Consider the following 13,761-nt stretch of genomic DNA (forward strand, 5'->3'; position numbering starts at 1 on the left):
TTTCTTCTTCTCAATGGTCTTTTTTTCTGTCCTTATTGCAGGAGGCATTCCAGCACCTATTTATTTTGGTGCCTTGATAGACAGAACCTGTTTACACTGGGGAACTCTGAAATGTGGTGAGCCAGGGGCATGCAGGATGTATGATATAAATGAATACAGGTAATGATAATGTTTGTGACTTGTGCTTTTAATGTATAAAGTGTCCCCATTAGCATCTAACATTTTCTTCAGTGATAAGATTAAATTTGGTTTCATTTTTGGAATGTACATGCACGGTATAACTTCCTATATGTGAATTTTCATATATTCCCACTATTTCTAAAGTGCTTGATACATATAAGTATAAATGGGCTTCCTAACCTAACTATTCAAAAGATATCAGAAAGGGAGCAGGGCATCTGTGTAGATGTCCTGGAGCAATAGGAGGAGAGCTGACTCTTGAGCTGAGGCATCATGGCAGAACACTGAAGATAAACAAGACAGCAAGATCCAGAGACCAGTGACAATGCCACTATTGGCAGCAACAAAATCTCTCAGCTCCTACCACCCATATCTGAGGACAGAGTAGAAGGTTCTTTCTTTCTGCAGGGGTCAGGATAACAGACCTAACACATTCAAGTACCACGGATCCTGATGTTCTAGCTCAGGTAAATTTCATAGCCCTCTCATGCTTGCACCTGATATATGAAGAACCCCAAACCTGTGTTCTGCCCCGGCAGTTTAGTAGAACATGTCAGGTGCCAGAGCCAGGGGCTATCTTTAGAAGAGACCTGTTACCTGAATTTGATTAATGGTCTCATTGCTGGGAACCCATAGATGCTCCACTGCACTTAGTGGTTAACCATCTCATAAACAAAACATGGCTCACTAGAGAGATTGTGGTACAAACCAGCTGTGAGTATAAAGAAGGGGAAGGAAGTGACAACACGTAGAAATAACTGAGGCCATTGCCCTCAAGAACCAGCAGACTGGGGAGCCTGGCCTCTGAGATCTGGGTGCAACCAGTTGTGTGCTTCTACGCTGCTGCGTAGACTAAAAGTAGTACCTTCATGGTTACCACCACTCTCAGTGCTACACAGGCACCAGTTGCTAACAGTATAGTGGAATAACTGTGAGTTCGTTGCTGCCCCATGCACGGAGGCCATACTAAGCTGATCTGTAACTAGAGTTCTACCATGCTGGCTCTGGGGGTTAATGGGCTCAAAAAAGCCCACAAAGGAACTTTGCAATATACAGACTTCACTGTGCAACTTCGGGTTTTTTGCAGATTTTTTTTATTAAAGATTTCCATCTCCTCCCCTCCTCCTTCCCCTTCTCTCTCCTCCCTTCCACTCATACCCCCACTCCACCCCTCTCCAAAGACAAAGAGCCATCAGGGTTCCCTTCATTATGTTAAGTCCAAGGTCCTTCCAGCTCCCCCTAAGTCCAGGAAGGTGAGCAACCAAACTGACAAGGCTCACAGTGAGCCCGTCTATGCTGTAGAGTTCATGTTCATTGCCGTTGTCCTTGGTTTCTCAGTCCTCCTCCACCGTCAGCCACATTCAGAGAGTCCAGTTTGGTCCCCTGTTCCATCAGTCCCATTCCGACTGGACTTGGTGGTCTCCCGTTAGATCTGTCCCACCGTCTCAATGGGTAAAAGCACTCCTCGCGGTCCTGGCTTCCTTGCTCATGATCTCCCTCCTTTTACTCCTCATCAGGACCTTGGGAGCTCAGTCCCGTGCTCCTATGTGGGGCTCTGTCATTTTCTCCATCCAATGCCAGGTGAAGGTTCTATGGTGATATGCAAGATATTCATGAGTATGGCAATAGGATCTGGACATTTCTGGCACCCTCTCCTCAGCTGCCCAAGGAACTAGCTGGGGGCATCTTCCTGAACACCTGGGAACCCCTCTAGAGTCAAGTCTCTGCCAACCCTAGAATGGCTCCCTTAACTAAGATATATAATTCCTTATTCCCCTATCCACCCTTCCTATATCCCAACCATCCTATTCCCCCAAGCTCTTCCCATCCTCCACTTCACACTTTTCTCTCCCCATCCCCCCCATCCCCCCCCACCCCCATGATCCCATTTTTTGTCCGGCAATCTTGTCTACTTCCAATATCCAGGAGGATAACTATATGTTTTTCTTTGGGTTCACCTTCTTATATAGCTTCTCTAGGATTTTTTTACGAATTATAGGCTCAATGTCCTTTATTTATGACTAGAAACCAATTATGAGTGAGTACATCCCATGTTCATCTTTTTGGGCCTGGGTTACCTCACTCAGGATGGTGTTTTCTATTTCCATCCATTTACATGCAAAATTCAAGATGTCATTGTTTTTTACCACCGAGTAGTACTCAAAACTCAAGTCCAAATGGATTAAAGACCTCAATATCAATCTGAACACACTGAACCTGTTAGAGGAGAAAGTGGGAAGTACTCTACAACATTTGGGCACAGGAGACCGCTTCCTATGTATAGCCCCAGCAGCACAGACATTAAGGGCAACATTGAATAAATGGGACATCCTGAAGCTGAGCAGCTTCTGTAAAGCAAAGGACACTGTCACTAACACAAAAAGGCAGCCTACTGACTGGGAAAAGATCTTCACCAACCCCACAACAGACAAAGGCCTGATCTCCAAAATATATAAGGAACTCAAGAGACTAGACTTTAAAATGCCAATTAACCCAATTAAAAAATGGGGCACTGAACTGAACAGAAAATTCTCAACAGAAGAAGTTCGAATGGGCAAAAGACACTTAAGGTCATGCTCAACCTCCTTAGCAATCAGGGAAATGCAAATCAAAACAACGCTGAGATACCATCTTACACCTGTCAGAATGGCTAAAATCAAAAACACCAATGATAGCCTTTGCTGGAGAGGATGTGGAGTAAGGAGTACACTCATCCATTGCTGGTGGGAATGCAAACTTGTGCAACTGCTATGGAAAGCAGTGTGGAGGTTTCTCAGAAAATTTGGGATCAACCTACCCCAGGACCCAGCAATCCCACTCTTGGGAATTTACCCAAGAGATGCCCAATCATATTACAAAAGCATTTGTTCAACTATGTTTATAGCAGCATTATTTGTAATAGCCAGAACCTGGAAACAACCTAGATGCCCTTCAGTGGAAGAATGGATGAAGAAAGTGTGGAATATATACATGTTAGAGTACTGTGCAACTTCTTGCTTTTAAAATTACTTCAGCATAAGAAAAAAAGGCTGTGCGTTAGACCCACTCCTTTGTTTCTAGATGAGCAGAATACTGAAAAGTTCTAGGAGATAAAAGTGATGGCCATTGTCCTGTCCTCAATCATGTCTGGCTATGAGTAGCTGAGATACCATTCCCAGCCTGGTATATCCATAGTAACAGTGTGGAAGGTCTCAATTACTTCTGTCAGTGTATCTGTGTGGGTTAAAGTTCCAGTTGCCTTGATAATACACATTATTGGATATAATACACAATAGTGGGGTATTCCAGGAGTAACCTGAAATTTTGAGAAAATTTACACCTTCTTCCTTTAAATTAATTTTCTCAGGGTCTTTTATAACAGTGACAGAAAAGTAAGCTAAGATACTTTTTAATCTATTTTTCTTCTAGCGAAAGAACGCCAATGGTATTTCTAGGCTATTATACCTTAAGCATCTACACACACATATTACTTTTATATTTCCCCCTGTAGAGATAGGCATGATTGTTTTCTCTGTTCTTTTGAGGTCCAGGGTTTATGGCCTAAGGAATGGTGCTACCCACTATAGGACTTCTCACCTCAACTAATGTAATCAAAATAATGTCCCATGAACCTGTTCACAGGCCAACAAAATCCACACAGGCCTTCACTAAAACTTCCTTCCCAGGAGATTCTAGATTGTATGAAGTTGACAACACTATCCATCACACCAGATTTTCCTACAAATATGTTGAGAACATGAAAGAATGTTTTCCTACTTATTTAGAAATATACTTGTCAAATTACCTACTTACCATACACAATATGCCCAGAAATTTTAAGGCACACTTTGTCAAATTTACAAAGAACAGATGCTTATAACAGTACAAAAGTTATTCTCAGAAATGTTGAAATGGAAAATTACCTAATTCATTTCAGGAAGCATCCATAGTCTGCATGACTAAAATGGACAAGTTCAGCAAATAAAAATAATTTGGGGCTAAAGATATAGTTCATGGCTTAAGAGTACATATTGCTCTTGCAGAGCACATGAGTTCAATTCCCATGACCCAAGTTGTGCAGTTCAAAACTTCCTGTTACTGCAACTTAAGGTATTCAGGACTTTTGAACACATGCCCACACAGAGACCCAACACATATCCATAGTTAAAATAATAAAAAGAAATAAATTTATCATTATATGTGTAAAATAATGCATTAAAATTAACAAATTGAGACTATTAATATACAAGATGACTAATAGGACTTACTTTAGGCATACAAGGATGTTATTGTCACAAAAATCTATTAGTATAACAGCATACAAATTCTTAGTAGGAAAGAAATCTTGAAAGGCAAGTTTATGATATTTTATGCATGTATAATCAAAGTTTGAGCAAACAAAACAGAAGAGCTCCCTTAACCTGATAAAGGGATGATATTGTCTCAGTATTTAAGAAAACAGGCAATAATGGAAGGGAAAGCTCAGTGACTTAGTGTGAGGTAATTGCAGACAGGGTTTGGTGAGGAGGCTGTTCATGTCACCTGCTCTGGCAAGAAATATTGAGAGCTACAAGTCCAGTGCATGGTATAAGGGACTTCATATTCAGCTAAAACAATCTGAAAATATTCTCACAGAAACACCCAGAGATGTCTTTCTATAATGATCCTAAATCCAGTCAAGTAGACAGTGAAAACTAGCCATCACCAAACTGAAAAAATACATTTAAACTTTTGTTGGAAATTTTTGACATTTTATCTAACAGAATTGATAGCTTAGCAAAGTAGATTATATAAATTACATGAGCAAAAATAATCACCTAATGTTTCTCTTTGAAGAATAAATTATATGTAAGAATGTACAAAATTAACTTTCACTGAATGCATTACGATTTTACACAGACTAGTTGTTTTCAACAGGAACATTTACATTGGGTTGCCAGCAGCTCTAAGAGGATCAAGCTACCTCGTGTCAATCTTCATTCTAAAACTTTTGAGGAAGTTCCAACTCCCTGAGGAAACTGACTCTTCAGAGACTGAACTTGCCGAGATGAAGCTCACAGAAAAGGAAAGCGAGTGCATGGATGTGCACAGAAGTCCTGAGTTTGAGAATGGCAGAGAACTGAAAACAAAGCTGTAATGAGATTTCTAATGGCCTGCATAGACCCGTGGACAGAGTCTGCATCTGGTTCTTTTGAATCATGAGTTATAGGAACAATTATGCTCAAAGACCTTAAGAATGATTTTTAATAATGACAAAAATATTTACTGTTATTATTTTTAAAATATAGTGGTAGCACTTAAGATTATCCGAGGGAAGACTATGGTGATCCCCCTATCCTCCCACACACATAGAACTTTAAAGCAGTCTTCATATGGAAAAAAAAAGAAAATCAGATAAGGGTTTTTACATTCATGCATACGCGCGCGCACGCGCGCGCGCGCGCACACACACACACAGAGAGAGACAGAGAGAGAGAGAGAGAGAGAGAGAGAGAGAGAGAGAGAGAGAGAGAGAGAGAGAGAGAGAGAGATCCATGGGAGTGTCTACCACATGTCCAGTGAAGTACTTAATGGTCAAAGTTAGTTAAGAAAGAAATTGTAAGGCACTATAAAAAAACAGTCACAGAACATTCATGCAGTAAAACAGGGCACAACAGCTGTCGAACGCTAAGAGGTACCCATGACCCTACCCTTAAAAAGGTTTACTGACAAACCTGCCTGACTTGGCTAATGGTCTATGACATCAGAGAAACTACTGGCTTTAGAACATCTGGCTTAGGAGCAGCTAAATGCTGGACATATTAAAGAATCTACCAGCTATTGTAATTGTCCTGTATTTGTTATTCAAAAGAAATATAGAAAATGGAGAATGATCAGTGTGATAGTGGGGCAAGGCCAGTTCAGGCACCCTCTACTCTGCTACCCAAGGACCTAGCTGGAGACATCCCTGTGGACACCTATATCCCCTCTAGAGCCAAGTCTCTTGCCAACCCTAAAATGGCTTCCTTACTGTAGATATCTGCTTCCCCTGCTCCTATATCTATCCTTCCTCCATCTCCACCCTCCCACTCACCCAAGCACTCTCCAGTCTTTCCCTTTTCCCTTCTATCTCCCCTTTCCCCTTCCCCCACCCCCACGCTCCCAACTTTTGCCCGACAATCTTTGCTTCCAATTTCCAAGAGGATCTATATACATTTTTCTTTGGGTTGGCCTTGTTATTTGGTTTTTCTAGGCTTGTCAACTATAGGCTTATTGTCCTTTGTTTATGGCTAGAGTCCACTAATGAGTCAGTATATTCCATATTCATCTTTTTGGGTCTGGATTATCTCACTCACGATAGTGTTTTCTATTTCCATCCATTTGTATGCAAAATTCAAGATGTCATTATTTTTTACCGCTGAGTAGTACTCTAATGTGTATATGTTCCACACTTTCTTTATCCATTCTTCTGTTGAGGGGCATCTAGGTTGTTTTCAGGAACTGGCAATTACAAATAATGCTGCTATGAACATAGTTGAACAAATGCTTTTGTAGTATGATTGGGCATCTCTTGGGTATATTCCCAAAAGTGGTATTGTTGGATCCCGAGGTAGATTGATTCCTAATTTCCTGAGAAACTGCCACACTGATTTTCAAAGTGGTTGTACAAATTTGCATTCCCACCAGCAATGGTTGAGTGTTCCCGTTGCTCCACATCCTCTCCAGCATAGGCTATCATTGGTGTTTTTTATTTTAGCTATTATGACAGGTGTAAGATGGTATCTCAAACCTGCGAAGGATGGAGATAGAGACAAAGTCCCTTATCAGAGCAACAGACTGAGCCCCCAAGGTTCAGTTGAAGAGCAAGAGGGAGACGATGAGCAAGGAAGTGTGGACTGAGAGGGATTGGTCCACCCACTGAGACAGTGTGCCTGTTCTAATGGGAGCTCACCAAATCCAGCTGAAAAGGCACTGAATGAGCATGTGATCAAACCAGACTCTCTGAATGTGGCTGAGAATGGGAGATGACTGAGAAGCCATTGATAAAGGCACTGGGACTTGTTTCTACTGCATGTACTGGCTTTTTGTCTATTTGGATGCAAAGCTTCCTAGATCTGGATGTGGGGCAGGGAGGGGGGGAGCTTGGACTTCCCACAGGGCAGGGTTCCCTGCCCTCTCTTAAGGAGGGAGGGTGAGGGAGGAGGGTTAGTGGGAATCAGGAGGGGAATGGGAGGAGGGGAGGAAGTGTATATTTTTTTGAATGGAAAAAGAAAAAGAAAAAAAAGAAACAAATAAATACCCAGAAATATTTGGGAAAAAAAAAAAAGAAAATGGAGAATGCTGATAGACATGATAGCCATAAATAAAGTAATTTAGCCTGTGGGCTCTCTACAGCCTGAAATGCCTTGCCTTCTCTGTTACCTAAAATTGACATGTTATAACTATTGATGTAAAAGACCGATTCTTCAGTATATGTTTACAAAACAAAAATTGGGGAAATTTGCCTTCACAGTACCTACTTTTAATAATTCTCCACCAGTTTAGAGATATCAATGGAAAGTCCTCCCACAGGAAAGGACTACCTTGTGCCAATATTTGTGCAAAATCCATTAGAAATAATATATGTATAGTTTCCACAATCTATAATTAGCCATTATATGGATATCTTATTGGCTGATTCAAAAGTAGACACTCTAGAAAAAAATGTTTAAAGAAATAAATGTTTTGCCTCACTGGGGATTACCGATTGCCCCTGAAAAAAAGTATAGAGAGGATATTCTATTGATCACTTAAGATATAAAATAGCTCTACAAATAATTAGACCACAAAAGATGGGGAGAGATCTATTTTAGACTCTTAATGGTTTTCAATGATTGCTAGAAGTCATTTCCTATCTAAGGCCCACTATTAGAGTTAAAGAATAAGAATTGAATAATTTGGCCAAGACCCTAGAATGAGGCAAGGACTTAAATAGTCCAAGATAATTGTCAGCTTAAACTGAAAGACAATTGGCTTTGGTGAAAAGAAAATACAAGATGCACATTTGGATCATGTAGATCCAAAGCTTAACAGCATTCTGGTTATAATACTCTCTAGACAATCCTCTTCAGGAATTTTGATGCAAAGGGAAGATATCATATTGAAAAGGATATTTCTATCACATAAACAGAGTAAGAAGTTGAAGACATATATGGAAAAATTTCTGATTTGATGTTAAAGGAAAATTAAGACTTTGTAAACAGGAAGAAATGGACACAGCTGAAATTAGAGTTTCTTTAACTAATGGGGAAATTTCATCTTTATAGAAAGATGATAAATATTGTCAAATATCCTGCAATAAATTTTTGGGAAAGATTAGCAACCATTATTCCAAACATGAGAGAATTAAACTCATAAACATAACCATTTGGGTCCTTTGGCACAATGTAAGAAAAATCTCTGGAGTCCCTGTCTTCTATACTGATGCAAATAAATCAAGAAAGGCAGGATTTAAATCAGGAAATTTAAGTAAAGTGAGTCAAACCTCTTCTAACTATGGGCAAAATTCAAAATTGTATGCCATTCTTATGGTATTGAGAGATTTTACAGAATCTTTCCATATAGTTACTGACTCTCAATACACATTGAAACTGCTGAATTTATTCCTAGTGAAACAGAATTAACTTTATGTTTTATACAATTACAGGAAATAATCAGGAATAGGAAACATTCTATGTATATAACACACATTGGATCCCATACAGGTCTTCCAGATCCTCTAGTACAACGTAATGATAAAATTGATTGGTTGTTAATAGGAAGTACACTTTAGGCCTCAGAATTTTATAAAAAACACCATGTCAATAACAAAAGTTTTAAAAAGGTTTTTATTTTTTGTTGTATGCAATTTTACTATTTTTTATTTTATTATTATTATTATTAAAAATTTCTGCCTCCTCCCCACCTTCCATTTCCGTCCCCCTCCCTCCATTCCCCTCCCCCTCCCTCTCCAGTCCAAGGAGCAGTCAGGGTTCTCTGCCCTGCAGGAAGTCCAAGGTCCTCCCCCTTTATCCAGGTCCAGGAATGTGCGCATCTAAACAGACTAGGCTCCCCCAAAGCCAGTATATGCAGTAGGATCAAAACCCAGTGCCATTGTCCTTGGCTTCTCAGTCAGCCCTTGTTGTCCTTCACGTTCAGAGAGTCCAGTTTGATCCCATGCTTTTTCAGTCCCAGTCGAGCTGGCCTTGGTGAGCTCCCATTAGACCAGCCCCACCGTCTCAGTGGGTGGGCGCACTCCTCGTGGTCCTGACCTCCTTGCTCATGTCCCCTCCTTCAGCTCCTCATTTGGGCCTTGGGAGCTCAGTCCAGCGCTCCAATATGGGTCTCTGTCTCTATCTCCATCCATCACCAGATGAAGCTTCTATGGTGATATGCAAGATATTCATCAGTATGGCTATAGGAAAGGGCCATTTCAGGCTCCCTCTCCTCAGCTGCCCAAGGAACTAGCTAGGGACATCTCCATGGATACCTGGGACCCCCTCTAGAGTCTTTACATCACTTGGCAGAAAGCCATGGATATTATAAAAATGGATCTACGTCTTCCTTCTATAACCAAACACCTTTATCTGCAGGAAGTAACCCTAAAGATATGTAAAAAATGAAACTTAGCAAATGGATGTTTTCATTTTGGAGAATTAAAATATGTACACCGTGTAATATACATGGTTTAGTTTTTCAATGGGCAACTGCTTTGAGGACTGTAAAGGCTAATTTTATTTTTTGTTGTTGTTTTTGTGTTTGAAGATTATTTTTTCATTTATTGAGACAAAGTTTTTCAGTGTAGCTTTGGGGTCTGTCCTGAAACTTGTTCTGTAGACCAGAATGGCCTTGAAGTCAAGAGATCTACCTGCCTCTGCCTCCCAAGTGCTAGGATTAAAGACGTGCAGCACTATCACAGAGCAAGGCTGATTCTGTAATTACACACTTATCAGAAGTCACGGCCATTATGGGAATATCTGTATAAATTAAAGCTGCCAATGCTCCAGCATTTGTCTCTAGTAAAATAAAACAGTTTTTGTATATTATAATACAAAGCATATTAAAGGTATACCACACAATCTTAAATTACAAGCAGTTGTAGAAAGATCTAATCACAATCTAAAAGAAATGCTTAATAAACAGATAAGGGGAGCCAAGACCCCTCAGAGATAGATCACGTAATGCCTTATTAACCTTGAATTTTCTCAATGCAACTGAGAAAAGAACAACTGCAGGAGACTTCGGACAACAGAAAACGTTTCTGAGTCGAATCAGCCTGTGGACTTCAAGGATGTGTTGACCTCAGAATGGAAAGCATTGGGGAAGGGTTTTTGCTTTTGTTTCCACAGAAGAACAAAATCTATAGATACCATCAAAATTAATTAAGATTAACTTTGAACAGGAGAAACCTCTTGATGAAGGATAAATGACAGCTCATCCACTGATGTGACAATCCTACAAGTAGTAAAGAAAACTCACAAGGGTAAGGGCAGGGTTTTGTTTTTGTCTTTACAGGAAAACAGATTTTTACTTTAAAGAAATCAAAAGACCTTGGACATACAGATGTCTAAAGAAGAAAAACTATCCAGAAAATATATCAAGCAAAAAGATATCTTGCCGATGGTACCAATATTCTCTACATGGTAAAATCTCACTACCTAATCCTCTATATATCTTTACTTTCAGAATAGTTGTACTTAATTAAAAATCAAAGCTGGCTTTGGAGATGGAGTGTGATTCTCTTCTCTAAATCCAAGCATGTTTGTAAATGAAAATTTCAGAGTTTATGTCTGATATCAGAAGAGCCACCTGGTGTGAGACAGAAGAAAACCAAAAATTTAGGGCCTATTGTTGTCACAATTCTATTTCTCCTCATACTTATCTTTATCTCTTTGGTACCTTTCTGTGGATGAATATTTTTCAAAAATTTAAACTTTCTGTTTTGATATTAGTGATGTTTAAGTCCTTCACAGTGAACAATGAATTTTCCTAACAGTAACCTCTGAAGTCTCCAAAAATTAGATGGGGTCCCATAACAATGATTCTAGCTGTTTCATAATGATGCCATTGAGTCAATAAACACCACTCAAGGGTCAGCTTTGGACTAAAAACTGCTCAAGACAATTCCAAATTGGCAGTCTGAGATGGTTCACCTTCTTTCAACACTCTAGTCAGAACTTCAGATAAGCCTTACCCACTCAGTACTCAGAGACTGGCTACAAATGTTACAGCTAGTCCTCATGAGATTTAATCGCTGTTTTAGGTTATTTTTTTTTACCGGATCCTATAGAGATATCATTGTCCCCAAGACAGTTATTATAGGGTTGGGGCAGAATAATAATTAGACATAGGATTCTCATTTAGTTTAGAAAAAAAGAGGAATACATTGGTAAGATAATAAGGTAGATGAGTGTATCTACTTGCAAACTATTTTAACAATTATTAGTTATAGACTTAAAATTGAAGATTTAATCAAAAATCCTCTAGTAGTATAATAAAACTTTAAACTATAAATACAGTCCATAGAGAGACTAGAGATCTTGTGAAACCACAAATATAGTCCCAGAGAGACTGGGAGTCCTATTTTCCCTATTTTATAATGTTCCATTAAAAAATATTACAGATATTTTCGTATGCTCAGTTTATCTAAATAACCAAAACTTAACAAAGTTGGCAGATACAAAGAGGATAAACATATATCTTTACATCAGTTACTGTCAATCTGAGTAGACCTTTAGTATTTATAAACCTTTTTATCAAATATATTTTTATTAAACATATGTTGTTTTCTAATCTATTATTTATTTTTTGGAAAAAAATTATCAAAAAAATCCATTCTAATCCAAATTTCTTTAAACCTTAGTCTTAAAAGGAGACAATACAAGACTTGGTTTCAAGGTAAATGTAAGCACACAGTAGCAGATTTGATTACCCATGTATATATTTTTAATTATTAAACATTTTTACAAGTATTAAGATAATTTTTGGTTGGAGTTTTAAAGGTCACTCTCCCCCCAACACAGTGGTTTTATAAATCCTGAGAGAAAGAAAGTTTATATTTCAGAAAGAAGTTTGAATATGCATGACCTTTAATGGCTAAACATTTTTATAAACAGGAACCAACAAAGGTGGAAGAAGTTGAAGAGCTGGATATCGTCTGGTTACTTTTAGCCATTGTGATTTTTATGTAAATTCTTCTTAATAAAAATATTTCAACAACATGAGACACAAAGGTAACAGATATTACCATTCATTGAAAGAGAATTTACCTAAGGGAGTGTGATAGCATCTGGAGCCTTTGTCAGTATATATAACAGCTTTTACGTTGTTACATAGATCACCTATCTTATAATTAGTTATTAGCCTGGATATCCTACTTTCTCCAGAAAACACTGAGGCCACATGCAGTTAGGGCCAAATTGCATATGATGAACTGGGAGGAGTGACTGGATACTTAGGTGAAGGTCCAATGATGTTATTTATCTCCTTTTTGAAGGAAACTAATCCAGTTCTGACTATTGTGTGCAGACATGTTTAGGGTTTTACTAAGAAATTTTAGACAGAAGGTTTTACTTAATTTTATAACCAATTATATGTGTCTACAGATGGAGGCAGACAATCTGAAAAGCTTTAATTAAAAAATTTTTCTTATAAAGTTTTAATTTTCAATTTTCAGAACGACGTATCTGTAACCTGGAGTCCATTAAACAGAAAACTAAAAACCCCAGGCATCTACAGGAACTCAGAATATGTCGCCATCATATGACATCATATGACAACCAGGATGTTGTCACTTTTGAATAGACGTTTAACCATATTCAATAAGGTTCTAAACCTTAAGAAACAGAAGCTTGTATTTTAGATATTTTAAAGCATATAGTGTCTTTTCTCTGTTTTATTTGCTTGTCACTTTGCTGTAGAGCAGTGTTTTTCAACCTTTCTAATGCTGAAACACTTTGATACAGTTCCTCATGTGTTGGTGATAACTAATAACATCATTTTACTTCTACTTCATAACTAAAATTTTGCTACTGTTCTCAGTCATAATGTAAATATCTGATGTGCAGGATATTTGATATGAGATCCTTGTGAAAGAGTCATTCAGCTCACAATAGGGTTGCAATTCACAGGTTGCGAACTGGGGTCCTAGAGTCAGTCAGATTACCTTCTGACTTAGAACAGAGATTTTGGAGGAGATTTTTAAATAAGCATGCTTTGATCAGTAGAGTAGAGCCATAATACAACTCCAAATGAACAGCATAAAACAATACTTCAATATTATCTACAACTGACAGACACTTGAACCCTTGCAAAACTGAATCTAGTAATCAGAGGGAGAGGTCAGAGCAAGCCCAGAATGAAGAAGGCTTAGAAATAAGAAATTCTGAGCATGACCAGATGTGCAGCACGAGGCTCAGACTTTCCAGAGATCCGTGCACTGTGTGGGGGGAGCCTGCATCTCTCCAGGCACGGAGTGAATGTGGCAGCAGCCAGAGTTCCATAGTGACAGAAGCCAGATGGGAGATAGATCACATCCTTCAGAAGCAGAGTAAGGGGAAATGATTGCAAACAGAGGACTGAGAACTGTCTGGTGTACCTGTGGGA

The 13,761-nt window shown here is 38.8% G+C and overlaps 1 protein-coding gene across 7 annotated transcripts in view; it reads left to right on the forward strand.

The window, feature by feature from the left end:
* Window positions 1–5,985, forward strand: part of LOC119808139 (solute carrier organic anion transporter family member 1A4-like) — a 49,632-nt gene extending 43,647 nt beyond the window's left edge. For 6 of the 7 annotated variants that reach the window (XM_038320487.1, XM_038320489.1, XM_038320492.1 and 3 more), the window contains 2 exons: window positions 42–159; window positions 5,077–5,985. In XM_038320487.1, the coding sequence (XP_038176415.1) occupies window positions 42–159; window positions 5,077–5,296 (338 nt within the window). In that variant the 3' untranslated portion in view covers window positions 5,297–5,985. Of the gene's footprint in view, window positions 1–41; window positions 164–5,076 lie in introns of those variants that run through there. The other variant, XM_038320493.1, reaches the window with a different exon arrangement.
* The last annotated feature ends 7,776 nt before the right edge of the window (window positions 5,986–13,761 follow it).

Source organism: Arvicola amphibius, chromosome 2 (genome assembly GCF_903992535.2).
Source record: "Arvicola amphibius chromosome 2, mArvAmp1.2, whole genome shotgun sequence".
In the NCBI taxonomy this organism is placed as follows: Eukaryota; Metazoa; Chordata; class Mammalia; order Rodentia; family Cricetidae; genus Arvicola; species Arvicola amphibius.